Here is a 13,375-nt window from a genome sequence, read left to right as displayed (position 1 = left end):
GTGTGTGTGTACGTCGCAAGAAGAGGGCTATTTTTCACAAAGACAGAAAGGGGGAGAAAAAGTGGTGATTTCCCCCGACTCTCTGCTGTGGTGCTGCCCTCATGTGCGCGGACATACACACAAACGTGCATACACACCCCCAAACACACACACACACAATATGCATTCGCTCCACATACAAATGATCTGGCCAAAAGGTAGAAAGACGACGACGCAGCACTTTCTTTGTTGCATTTTACCACTGACGTTTTCTCTTCAAAGACACGCAAACACAGAGTAGTTATGACTGGAACAAAAGAGGGCCATTAGTGTGAGACTTAGTTATGCCTGCTGCGCCAGACTGAAAAACAAGAGCGGCTCATTCATACCTGCCAAACACAGAGGCCTGCAACAGCAAACACATACACACTCGTGTTTTTGTATTCACAGAATTTATTTTCCTTGAATGTGTCACACTGTACATGGATATGAATATCTCTTTATGCATTCAAGTATGACTCTGCATGCTTGTGTGTGTGCGTGCGTGTGCGTGCCTGCGTGCGTGCGTGTGTGTGTGTGTGTGTGTGGTTGGAAGGAGGGTGAGATCTAGAGGGGAACAGCTGTATCAGGCTGCATTATTTATAAGAAGATAATGAATCAGATAAAGGAGGAAAGTGTGTGCGTGCAAGAAATTAGGGTGTGTGTTCATAGGGGATAGTCTCCACATGTCTACTTAACAACGAGTGTGTGAGCGTGCACAACAGTGTTTTCCGGCTGTGTGTGTGTGTGTGTGTGTGTGTGTGTGTGTGTGTGTGTGTGTGTGTGTGTGTGTGTGTGTGTGTGTGTGTGTGTGTGTGTGTGTGTGTGTGTGTGTGTGTGTGTGTGTGTAAAGGCAGGTGCCCTCTATCTGCACCATGCCCCATTGAGCAGCCATAAAGAAGCGGGATTTGAGGCAGGAATATAATCAAGGCGATTGGCACTCATTTATCAAGCCAATCAGATGGCCCGATGATATCTGGCCCTGTCACTAAAGCTTTGCTGATTGGTCCATCATTGTCTTAGGGCATTAGGGGAAAAAACACCTCTGGAAATTAGCCTTTATTTGAAAGCCTATGCAACTCTGCTTACATTTTGTGGTCTTTGCATGTTAAACAGTCTGGTATTCTGCAGCCCTACACTCTGGCGTCTCTGTCGGGCTGAATCATCCCTCCTTCACCTTTGAATGCAGCGAGCAGGAAGACACCAATGAAAAGCTGTGAGTCCAACTCCCAAAGGCAGCAACTGTAGATTCGATTCAACACTGCAGGAATTTGTTTTGACAGTGTTTTTTCCCACCGACATGCTGAGTCCAAAGTGGACCAGAATACAGAATATTTCTCAGAAAACATCCAACAGAGATCTGCTAGTAGGGGGTGTGTTTGGGTGGCCTTCAATACATTAGAAAACACCACATAAAGCCGAAGTAAGAGCTAGATATTTCTCTTAATATGACTTGTTTTATAAATACTATATATATTTAATTTGTATCGATTCTTACCAAGCATCTATGAAAGGTGTGCATGTAGGTGATAATGTTTGACAATGTGCAACAGACAATATAATAGAGATTTGAATAAGGAAATAACGGAAATACAACTTGACATTTTCCTCCTGCCTTCGTTAGGTTTATCACTATGGGTGGTATATTTGGTAGCACTCAGTAAAAAAAGTGCCAGTGGCAGTGTAATTTTCTCAACGCTGTCCTATTATTACCAATTTCCAGAACAACTGAGGGCTAACAAGGGGCCGTACCAGTGTGCAACACCATTTATGATTTATAACCGAATGAAAACACCAGTAATAAAAAAACCCTAGGATGTAGAATTGAGAGTCGTGATTTTAGCCAGAAGATGGTGAAGATCTTGGTAGTTTTAGAAATTGCAGAAGTAATTTAATTTGTGAATGTTCTCGCCATCTTAAAAAATATATTTTGAACTTCTTCGTTAGTTTAAGGTTAAGCTTTTCTTATCTAAAAATCCCTTTTTTTTTTTTGATGGGAAATGTTTTGTGTGCATAAACGACTTGTAAACGCTGTGCGGTTGCTAGGATACCAGCGGAGACTCCAGGAAGTCACTGTTCCAAGTCTTACATCTTATTATTGCAAATTTCTGTTTGTTTTTTAAAACATATGTCAATTTAATTGCACTACAGAGGTGCTGTTTTAAAAAAAAAAAAAATGTATGACTGATAGGAAATGCAGGCAATATGTTTTGCTGTTTCTATTTTACATGCCAAGCTAAACAAATTTGAAACAGGACCAAGACTAAAATAAAAATACATAGTTGACAAAATGTAAAGAACACATTTTGGCGAGCAGTAGATTAAATCTAATCTTATATCTATCTTATCTAAAACTTGTTGTCCACCCAAACTAGACTTAAACTATAAAGGATAAAAATGAGGCTAAAACTAATAACACTTTTTGGGAAAAAACTGATTGGAGAGAAGGCAAAAAGGTGTGTTTTCCAAAAGTCCAGATGTATTCTGCCAAGTTCACAGCCAAGCTCAGTTATTGTGCATGTTGTCAATCGGAGGATGTTGTGTAGTTTTGTATTTTCTAGAGAGAGGAAAAAGAGGAAATACCTGAGTGCGGCCACCACTCTCTCCACAGCGTCATGCAGCACCGTTTTCACCGACTGGTTTAAGGGTCCAACAGCCACACGCAGAAGCTCTCCAATGAACTCCAGAGGCTTCCCATCAGTTGCCATGGTGACTGCCAGCTCATGTACTTTTGACCTCTCGGATCGGGATAAATCATAAAGTTGACTGTAAGGCTGGAATAGAAACAAAACAAAAGAAAACAACATGAGGCGTTTATGATCACAGACATTTTGTACCTGACATATTTCATTAGGGAAAAAAGAGAAACAAAGGGCAGACTTAGAAAATACAAGCTTGATCAAATTGATTTAGACAAATGGAGATAAGCAAATATCAATTTGAGGTGGAGGAAAACAATTTATTAGAGAAAAACAAAAAGGGCAGAGTGGAGGAAGTCTAGAGGGCTAGGAAGTACAAAGTTTTATGAGTGAAGTTTGTTGTTTGGTTCTCGGTTGTCTTCAGGTGTTTACCCAGAGGGCACCACTATCCTGAACCCGCTCACTATGTCTACTACCCAGCTCACCTTTTGCTTGTTTATCTCTCTTCCAATAAAAAGAGCTGAGAAGCTTAACCTGGAGAGTCCGAAATGTTATTTGGTTGTGTATATGTGAGTCAGTCTGAGTGTGTGTTTGAGTTGATGTGTGCATATTTAGGAGATACTTTGAATGGTAACATTTGTAATTAACCTGGATAATATCTCTCGTTTTGAAAATCTTTCCCGCATGAATTATCCATAAACTAAAATACTACTTTTTTCCTTTCCAAATGTTCTCTTTTTCTCTGTTAATACATACAATCTTGTATTCTAATACAGGAAGAACTCTCACTGTTCAAATCCTGTATGCAACCTATTACGCAAAATCCACTTTTTCCTGTCTTTTCTACATAAACATGTGTCCCCTCTGTGTTAAGAGATTCTGAACGTTTCTGGAAAAAAGATTCACTCACTTTTTGTCCTGATCCATTTCTATAAAAACCTGTCTGAAAATGAGCTGATCAGATTTTGGCCACTTTATGATGTCATAACGATGTTTTGGCTTGTAACCATTAGCCAATAACCAACCAAGGTAACACCCCCCCCACCTTATCACCTGAATCTCCTCCTAGAGCTCCATTGTATTTTTTTAAAACAAATATCTCTCAAAGGGGCACAGAATCAGCCCTTTTGAAACAGGGCTGAAACAGAGGGGTTTATGGGATGCTACAATGATCTGTTTGTTATTTCGAGCCAAACACTTCAGACACATGTTTTGTATATATCTGAGACCTATAATATATTGATGAAAAACAGCTTAATAGGGGACCTTTAATAGCAGCCGCTTTGGTCTGAATCCTGTTTGACGTCAATACAGCAAAATAAGAAGCTGCTAGGTGACACTAACAGTTCCTCTCGACTTTAAGATACAGGACTTCTAAGGCTGGTTGATAGGGGCAACTCCACAGTAAATGGAAAAGCAAGACGTGGCAAAAAAGTGTGCAGCTACTTTATTCACAGAAGTGGAGGCCTGGGGGCGGGACATGTTTCCAAGATGCACAGCACTGCTAGTCATGCATAACAGGGAATCTACAGTTTTGTTGTCTGCCAGGGGAAAGAGGAGAAACATGGACAGATGTTGCTGTGTCATGTTTCATTTTGGTGTCCCGGGTATCCCAGGACGGCAAACTTTTAGAAAAAAAATCTAAAAAGGGCTTGTGTTTAAAAACCTTTGCAGCTAACATATTCATCGCTAGTTGCTGCAGGAGAGCTTACATTAACTCTGAGCAAAACATTGACATTCTTGGCATTGGACCCCATGTCACCTCTCCTGTTTGTAATATTCATTATCGGGATATTGGTATTCATGAAATATGGACATCATATGTTGGTGATCAAATATATTTATATGCAGAAGATCTAAAGCCTACCGGAGGACTCAAGTGCGTCTGTTTGGGGAACATTTGGGAGGCCTCTTGTTTTTTTATAAATATGTTTTTTTTGGGCAGCACAAGATCATTATGTAGGGACTTGGAGAGCAAACCGGATGGTCAGGGAAGAAGGCTGCGATAAATATTTAAGCTTGCAATACTTTTCCCCCTTATGATGACAAGTTTAGTTTAGTTGGTTTGGTCTTTTTAGAGCGATGCCTCTTAGCCGATTCATTTTTGAGGTGTTGTGGGCCTGAAAAGTTAGTTGAATATCGATGGAATGAAGGAAACATGGATATTTGGATTATTCTGATGCTAAAAACATGCATAGCTGTGGCTAGGTGCTAGCTATGGCTAAGTGCTAACTGCAGCGAAATGCCTAAGAATGTCTTTGCAAATGTGATGGATGCTCCGATATCAGCGAGCCGTGGTCCAAAGCTTTGCCAAAAGTTGCTACTAATTGCAAGCCAGAGAATACCCGCAGCCAATCAGTTAACAGTCCTGTGACTCCTGTGACATGTTGACCTATGTTAGAAAGAATTGCATCCCATCTGAAATATCTGAACATGTCTCTCAGACACAGAAAAATGTAATCATTCATTTAATTACTGCGGCGAGCTGTACTTCCCCGGTGCTTGGTATCTTTGCAGCGTTAGAAGAATAGAAAAAAACAAACAGCAATTGCTAGTGATGGTAATTTCGGGACACCCTGGTGCTGTGAGGGTTTAGATGCTACCACCAGTAATCTCTCAACTGTTGCCAATTAAGGCCAAAAATGCCCCAAAGGTATTTTATTTCTAGAAAAAACAATGGTAATTGTCTACAACAGCACTTCAAAGGCTCATCATTATTGCTTTTATACCGTACAGCATCTGATTCACTGTACATACTATCATAGGAAGCTTCTAAAGACGAGCTGTACTGACTTCTCTACAATATTTGCAATGTGCAATTTGCTGTCCTCATGGCAGGTCAATGCGCCTGTGGTGGATTCTTCTGCCATCCACTATTATTCCCAGCAGCTGGCCACGTACATTTGATAAATGGCCCCAGTGAAGCCAAACAGAGCCTACAGGGCTCCTTCTATCTATCTTTCTCCACCTATCTGCCCTTTCCCGGTTCTTTCATCCTTTTTATCTATCTCCAAGGATATAATCGCTTCTTGCACCAGTAAAAGGGGAGTGACATTGAAGAAGTCTGTGTATGTGTGCACCTGTGAATTCACCCCACATTTCTGCCTTGCTGTGATGGTATCTTTTTCACTATAATGGAGGATATGTGAATTTAATCACAGATAAAACAGGCGCTAAAAGGGATAAACTTGCACAGTGTGGGGGTCAGATTTGATCAGTTTTTATAGCAACTTACCAAAATCACAAGATCCCTTATCTATTGCCTGGCATTCAATACACACACACCCACACAAGCACAGGGAGGTGACAGTACTGTAAGTCAGCGTGACTTTGCGTAATGAGATACAGCATGATGTACGTACAGTATATGGCCATATGGCAGGGCTCAGTTCAAACAGGAGCCCATAGATTTACATTAATATATCCTTGACTGGTCCCTGTGAGGCGGGAAGAGCTTAGTCAAGCAGAACCATCCCAGAAATGCACACACACAAAACAGGGTGTGTGTGCCGGACCAAAGGTGACCCTATGAACAGGCGAGGGAAAAGGATGCGAGTGATCAAGTTTGTCTCAAAGGTTAAGAATTGGTCAAATGAGTTTCCGAGAATTCCTTTTGTGTACCTCCTAATCATCCTAATCAAGGAGAAGGAAGACACAAAAGTGAACCGTGTGTCTCCTGTCGGTGTGTAAGACACAGTACGTTATCATAAAATAGAGTATTAGCTCAATTCAAAGTTAGGATTCTGCCCTTCAAGTAATACAATAAATTACTCTGATTTTAGATATGGTCTTCGGATTAATTAAGTACAGCATATAAACAGGTGCACCTACTTGATGAAACCATGTCTATTTGTGGGACTATTTTAAGGTGAGCAAGCATATGATTCGCCAGTTTTCAGAGCAGTTTTGTTATTGTTCCCTTTTATGTACATACTTGAGTATTTTGCTCAAGTACTTTCTCTTTCTTCTCCGCAACATCTCTTATTTTTTATTTGCTGCATTTAAAAAGAAGCTTAAAAATAAAGACTTTTGCAACAACTTTTACTATCTTTCAGAATGTGTACAGACTAAAACATCAATCGAATAATGGTGGAAATAATCAATGGATTAAAACCATAATGTAAATAACCATTAGAAATCTTAGCTCTTCCACCATGTACTATACTTTACGATATATCCTGCTTTAACATTAATGCACGATTAAATATAATCCACAGATATCATTATTATAATAGTCACAATGTGCTATTAGCACTTATATTTAGTAAGTAGCTAAAAAACACTGCTTGTAATGCAATTTCCAAGAATTTCCTACGCGAAGCCACCAGATGTACCTGCATTCGGTTTACAATGACTGACAATTTGCATTTCAAGCTGATCCATCTTCATAGTTTATGCCAGGAAAGCACCATGGAATCCCTGCAGCAAACTATTTCACTGTCTTGCACTACTTTATGCATTCTTTTAACCTATCCTTTAGTACAAATTCAGAAAAAAATAACGTCTCACTTTGAAAGGTTCAATGGCTTAAGTGTGTGTACCTGCTGGCTGTCTTTGAGGGACAGAATGAAGGCATGGCTCAGGGTGTCCAGGTGTGCCGTGGATTGCTTCAGGTGTGTTAGAGCCTCATCAAAAGTCATCCCCGCTGCGTCCGACCCCCCCTGCTCCCCGCCGCCTTCGCCCACTCTCTTCTTGCTCTTCTCGCCCAGCTGGCGCAGGGCTTTGGTGGCTCGCTTTATCACCTCCGACCTCGCCTGGATGCTCAGCTGGAGACAAATAGGATACAGGGAAAAAGGGACGGGATAAGAAGAGCAAATTGGGGTGAGGGTGGGAGTCAAAATTGAAGGAAGAGAGGGGAAGATAGATGCACACGTTAAGTCATTTTGAATTTAACATGTTGAAAAGAGGAAGGTATAACCCAATATGTATGCATTGAAAAATCACTGCGGAAATGGAGAGAAAAGAGGCTTTAGTAGAAAATGTTACATTCAAGCATCAAGGTGCTGACAAGCTTCACACACATATTCACACCAGGATATACATGAATACAAATCCTCCAAGTTCACATTTCGACGCTACCTGAATGGTTTCCTGAAAAACCTGAACAATGTCTTTTGAGGGTATATTTGTGAAAGCATTTGAGCGGGGATTGAGTCGCTTTATTTAAGCCAATCCGATTGAGTTAAATAAAAGCGTTTTTCAAGCAACATCTGACAAACCCTGAGACAAGGTTTCAAATCTGGCTGGAGGTTGAGCAACAGAGGACGACTCCACTAAAGAGGGTTTCTCAGATCAATACCTCAGAGTGGGGGGAAAGCCAACACTCTGTCTCCCTTCAAATATAGTAGGAGGTAAGACAAGACCAATCTCACCCCTTGGCCTTATAGGAAATGGATCAATCCATTATGGGGGGCATTTGGGGTGGGAAAGGTCAAATGGATTCCCAACAGTGAGAGGGGTGGATATTTCCTCTTTGAGGGTTCAAAAGGAATAGAAAAAAAGGAAAGAAGAGGAGGGTAAGGGGAGAGGGAGCAGACAGTGGGTTTCCGAGGGGTAATCTTCATGTTAAAAAGCACAGTGGGAAAACAGTGCCTGCTGGGAATTGGAGTTTAATTGGCTCTGAAGTAGAGAGGGATCAATTAGCTCTCCTTGTGTCTCTGTGAAAAGAGAGGGAGCCTAAGACAAAAGTGGAAGAAAAGAAAGGTCTGGAGTGGGGGGGTGGCAGTGTGCCAGTATGAAGAAAAAGGGAAACCAGTGGGCTGCTTTTGATAAGGTGCGCCGAGGCACTTTCAGTCCCCTGCGAGACAATTTTTCAGAGTGCTGTAATTATGTGGCTGACATTTCTTTATAATTTCTTTTATAAATCATGACTGGTATGTGCTTTGAGGCGACACAGTGGGGATGTGAGCAGAATAATGTATTTAAAATTAGAAAAGGGATTTTGACGTTCAAAAAATGTAGCCCAGGGGCAGGGGAGACGGCCAGTCGGACGATGGAGGTGTGAGGAATGTGACAGTTTGATGAAGTGATCGAAACCCCCCACGATCTTTCCTTTTAGACAATATAAGTCCTGTTCTGGGTGGCAGCCTGGATCCAATACCTTCTGTGCTGCAATTACAAATTGTCAGTCTGCCAAACTTCTACCAGTTACTGTCTGAGCTGTACTGTGTCATACTCCCTCTGCTCTGTCTGCTCTGTCTGCCATATGGTAATATTATGAAAAAGGCTTGATATCAGGAGGAAACATAGAAAAATCACTAAAATGACTGTACAGTATAGTGCTGCAAAGACAACATATTGTTGTAAGTTAACCTCAAAGTTAGATCGCAGTGGTCAGCTTGAGAAAAACCAATACTACTCTTCAATTGGATTTTGGATAATTACAGAATATAAGCTCGGTGTAAAAAAAAACAATAATCAAACTTCCTCGTTCGATGTTTAGCAAGATGATGTTACTTTTTAAGCGTAATCCAATAGCCAAAAACAAAAAGCTAATGTTTGGCTGTATCAAACTACACCAGGGTGACTTGGTGATCGCCCTGATGGTGTTTATGGTCCCTAAAGCAGCTTATTTAAGACACATAAAAGCTTAGAAAATGACGAGTTGGGCATTTACAAATGTTTTTTTTCTGTCAAAAAACTGAATAATAAAAGTTTTGTTTTCATTTATCTAACGAAAGACCCATTCAAAAACCATATTTAAAACAAATTGAGCGAAAGAGGTATTATATTCAAATTGATATCCTTGTTTTTGGACTCTTTCATCCAGCCCTCATGCAACACTATTGTTTTTTTATTTTTTTGCCTTACATGTTCGGCTGCATCAGGTGAGAAGGTGATGCTGTCCAGGAAGTGGACGGCGTCTGCAGGGACCAGCCTGTCCAGGTATTTGCTGCAGGTGTCGTACGCATGGAGGTATTCCTGATCACTCTGTGGGGGTCTCTTCAGCAGCTGTGGGTCTCCTTTCCAAAACAGCTTCTGCAGCCACACTGCGTGGACTGCACTGGGGGATAATGTTGCCCCCCCACCACCGAGTGCGGGCAGCCGGTTAGAGAGTTTGGAGATGGACAGAACGTTCTGACTGGTCAGGACCGGTTGCAGGATCAACAACGGATCAGACGACTCATCAGTGAGCTTCCGGTAGTTCAAACCTGCGGAAGAAATCATTTATTATTTAGACACACAACGATGTTGCGCATTTAATGTATGCTGACATTTGTCATTTTAAATGTTTTTTAAATTATGATGAGTACAACTTTAAAGATGTGTTTTCCACTGCACCTACACTTCATGCTCAGTGTATTGTGTGTTTAAAGGCAAAAATAAAACATCACAATCATCGTCCTTCACATGTTCAAACCTCTCTTAAGGGAAATATTCAAAGTTCAACAGAGTAATGCGATGAATAAAGAACACGACCTTTGCAGTGTAAATCATTAGATTTACACTGGGAAACATAGCACACAGTTCTTTTCACTCCTACTTGAAAACACAAACAGGCATTTTCAGGCTAGAGAACACATTGTAAAGGACATCTGCATTTACTTGCCGAAGCAGAAAATAATAGCTGCATTGTGTTAGAAGAACTAACAGCTAAATACTACAGCATACCGAACACTTCCCTGTTCAGAAAGAGGCTTTCACATACCATACTGTATGTGGAAAGGGTGCAGCACTTGCAGGATAATTACAGTGATTATATATGTAGAGGTTGTTCAATATTCCATTACATGGGCAAAGAGGAGCGCACGGAGGAGTGTAAAAGGTTGATGTGAACAACAAAGAGAGGCTGTGTGGGAAAATGGTGATGTCTGCATCCGAAGAAAAGTGTCTGTGCATCTGCTTGTGCGCGTCACGACTCCTAACCCTGCAGTACTGTGTGTGTGTGTGTGTGTGTGTTTTTGAAACACAGAGAGCAAGTGGCGTGCTCTTGGTCTCCAGTGCCATCAGACAGACACATTACTGTGGCAATACCACAGCCTGTCTGGGCTTTAAATATTTAACACAGGTCTGCCTGTGGGAAGGCCTCTGTCAACGCTTCTCGGAATCCCTCGCGCACACACACTCACACACTCACACACGTACACTGAGCATGCACACACAATACTTTCCGACAGGCCCAGACGGACACTTAGAGCGCAGATAAGAGTTACACGCACTTACACATGTACTCTCTCTCTCTGTCTGTCTCCCCCGGCCCCACCCACTCATCATTCTGCCTCCGTCTCTTCCCCACCCCAAGCAGCAGCAGCTCATCCCCTTTCTCAGGAGACCCCGCTCAGACAGTCACCTGATACTGTGTCTGAAATTGTGATGAATATAAGACACACTCCAGCTGTCTCTACATTGTCTGAGTGTTGTACTTTAGCTCACACGTGTCTGCTCAGGACCGCAAATAAGTCATTTAATGTGGGTGGGTGTGTGTGTGTGAGTGTGTGTGTTAGAGTCGGAGCGAGTAGATAGCTGTTGGCGCTTGAGACACCGCAACAGCCTGGGTGTCAATTTTGTTAAAATCACGAGGCTGGGTTGAGTGTGTGTGTGTATGTGTAAGAAATAGAGAGAGAAAGACTTACAGTACAGACAGCATTAGTTTGTGCTTGTCAATGTCACAAAGTCAGAATGTGACGGTATGTGAATCGCTTCGGTGACATAATGTATGTATGTAATATATTTGATTGCTAACGTGTATTATTGTATAAAAACAATTATTCGACTGTAGCCGTGTACCACAGAATGTGCTAAACCCATTATCTTGTACAGCTAGTGTCCAATCAGACTATAGCAACAGTAACAAGGCATTGCAGTACCTTGGGATTTCTCTTCATGTTAAAGCCAGGTGCTGCTTTCTTTTCATTCATTTCTGGTTTAGACTTCTAACTTCCAACTCTTTTCACAGCAGACCCTCATGTTTGTAGTATTGCGTTTATAATGAGCAAAAATTTAAAAAATCGTCCTTGTACTGTACACATAACTGTGGCTCACATGTTCAAACCTCTCTTAAGGGAAATATTCAACAGAGTAATGCGATTAATAAAGAATACGACCTTACGCATTCATGTTTAGATTTACACTGGGAAACATAGCACACAGTTCTTTTCCCTCCTACTCTTGAAAACACAAACAGGCATTTTCACGCTAGAGAACACATTGTAAAGGACATCTGCATTTACTTGACGAAGCAGAAAATAATAGCTGCATTGTGTTAGAACAGGGGTGGGGAACCTTTTTCCTATCAAGGGCCATTTCAATTTTCACAACATCCTCCGAGGGCCGTACAAATGATTGAACTCAACCTCTGCTAAAAAAAACTAAAATCAAAGCCCATTCATTTTGCCTTTCTTTCATGCTGTGCAAAGAAAAAGCAACCTCTTAATCCAGATATCTTTCTGTTTTATTTTCAATGTTTTTATGTTATGCTTTGGAGAGAGTCTGTAAAAGGCGTAAGGACCAAAATGCAGACACTCATAGCAGGTACCTTGAATTCCAGGAATGTAATGAAAACTTAAATGCAACAAACTGAGGAACACTGGATACTAAACTGCACAATGAGTGAACACAACAGAAACTAACACAGCAAAACCAGGTGAACATAATCATTCGTCCATTCCTCCTGGAAAGTCATTCTGCATTCACCTTTCTCTTTTTAATACTCGCCATATTAAGTTCACTGCTATCAATGACAGTGACACTTACGGTCTCGTTTAATATTGAAGACGTGACGTGAGATATACCACGTGATGACGCATTACGCTCGTGTTGTGTTCAAGGAACCTGACCTTGGACAGGAAAAACAAGCAGTCGCTTGATTAATTCTATTGCGGTCTAGATTTCTTTAAATTGTTTTATTGCAGTTAATTATTTATTTTTTGCGTGTGTTTATAAATTACCTCGAGGGCCGTATCAAATGGTCTCGCGGACCGTATACGGCCCTGAGGCCGGAGGTTCCCCACCCCTGTGTTAGAAGAACTAAAAGAGAAATACAGACTTCTTACTTCCAACTCTTTTCACAGCAGACATTTTAACTTGCCAAAGCAGGAATGGACATTATTAATGTTTTCAATTAATAATTTCCCCATTCAATTTAGGTGAGCCAGTTCAAAGGTTCTGGTATTATGCATGCTAACTCGATGACATGCAAGAATGAAGTCGGAGTTGAGAGACAACGATGTTAACAAGTAGCCAGTATAAGCTAATTTTAAGCTAAATAAGTGCATAGCAGTCAGACGTTGCCAAAGAGTTCTGAGATCCACACAGACCGCTTACCTGCATACAACCAAAGCCTGCTGGATTAACAAATACTACAAACAGAATGCAGAGTGCTTCCAATACCAACATCTTGTCCCATATAAATGCAGAATATATTTGCATAGAGGTAAAGACAATGTTTTGGCCAACTCAAAGATTGGATGTTAATTTTATTTTATAGCTGACTAAAGCAGAATAAATCTGCCAGTTTTTATTTAATCTGGCATTATCAGCAATCACTGGCCGTAATTGAGAAATCTGCTTTTTTTATTTTCTTCTAAAGGCAAAAAAGACATTGTTTAAAAATTATCTGAAAAGTTGAGTTTTAAGTCTATTTTAATAACTACACATGCAAGGCTAGATAACGGATGTAACAAATCCCAAAGAGTTAGAAGCTAATCTAGTGATGAAGTCATTGTGAGGGAGAACAACGCAGGTGAAGCAGTGGCAGTGAGAGTTTCTTTAGTTCCATT

The 13,375-nt window shown here is 40.9% G+C and overlaps 1 protein-coding gene across 8 annotated transcripts in view; it reads right to left on the bottom strand.

Annotated features, from left to right (window-relative positions):
• nbas (NBAS subunit of NRZ tethering complex) overlaps nt 1-13,375 on the bottom strand; it is a 183,114-nt gene that overhangs the window by 52,406 nt on the left and 117,333 nt on the right. For all 8 annotated transcript variants that reach the window (XM_034144125.1, XM_034144126.1, XM_034144127.1 and 5 more), the window contains 3 exons: nt 9,468-9,808; nt 7,199-7,423; nt 2,602-2,792 (listed from right to left, as the gene is read on the bottom strand). In XM_034144125.1, the coding sequence (XP_034000016.1) occupies nt 2,602-2,792; nt 7,199-7,423; nt 9,468-9,808 (757 nt within the window). The remainder of the gene's footprint in view (nt 1-2,601; nt 2,793-7,198; nt 7,424-9,467; nt 9,809-13,375) is intronic.

The sequence above is a fragment of the Trematomus bernacchii genome, unplaced genomic scaffold, assembly GCF_902827165.1.
Source record: "Trematomus bernacchii unplaced genomic scaffold, fTreBer1.1, whole genome shotgun sequence".
NCBI classification, from domain to species: domain Eukaryota; kingdom Metazoa; phylum Chordata; class Actinopteri; order Perciformes; family Nototheniidae; genus Trematomus; species Trematomus bernacchii.
This window is presented reverse-complemented; position numbering and strand designations above follow the sequence as displayed.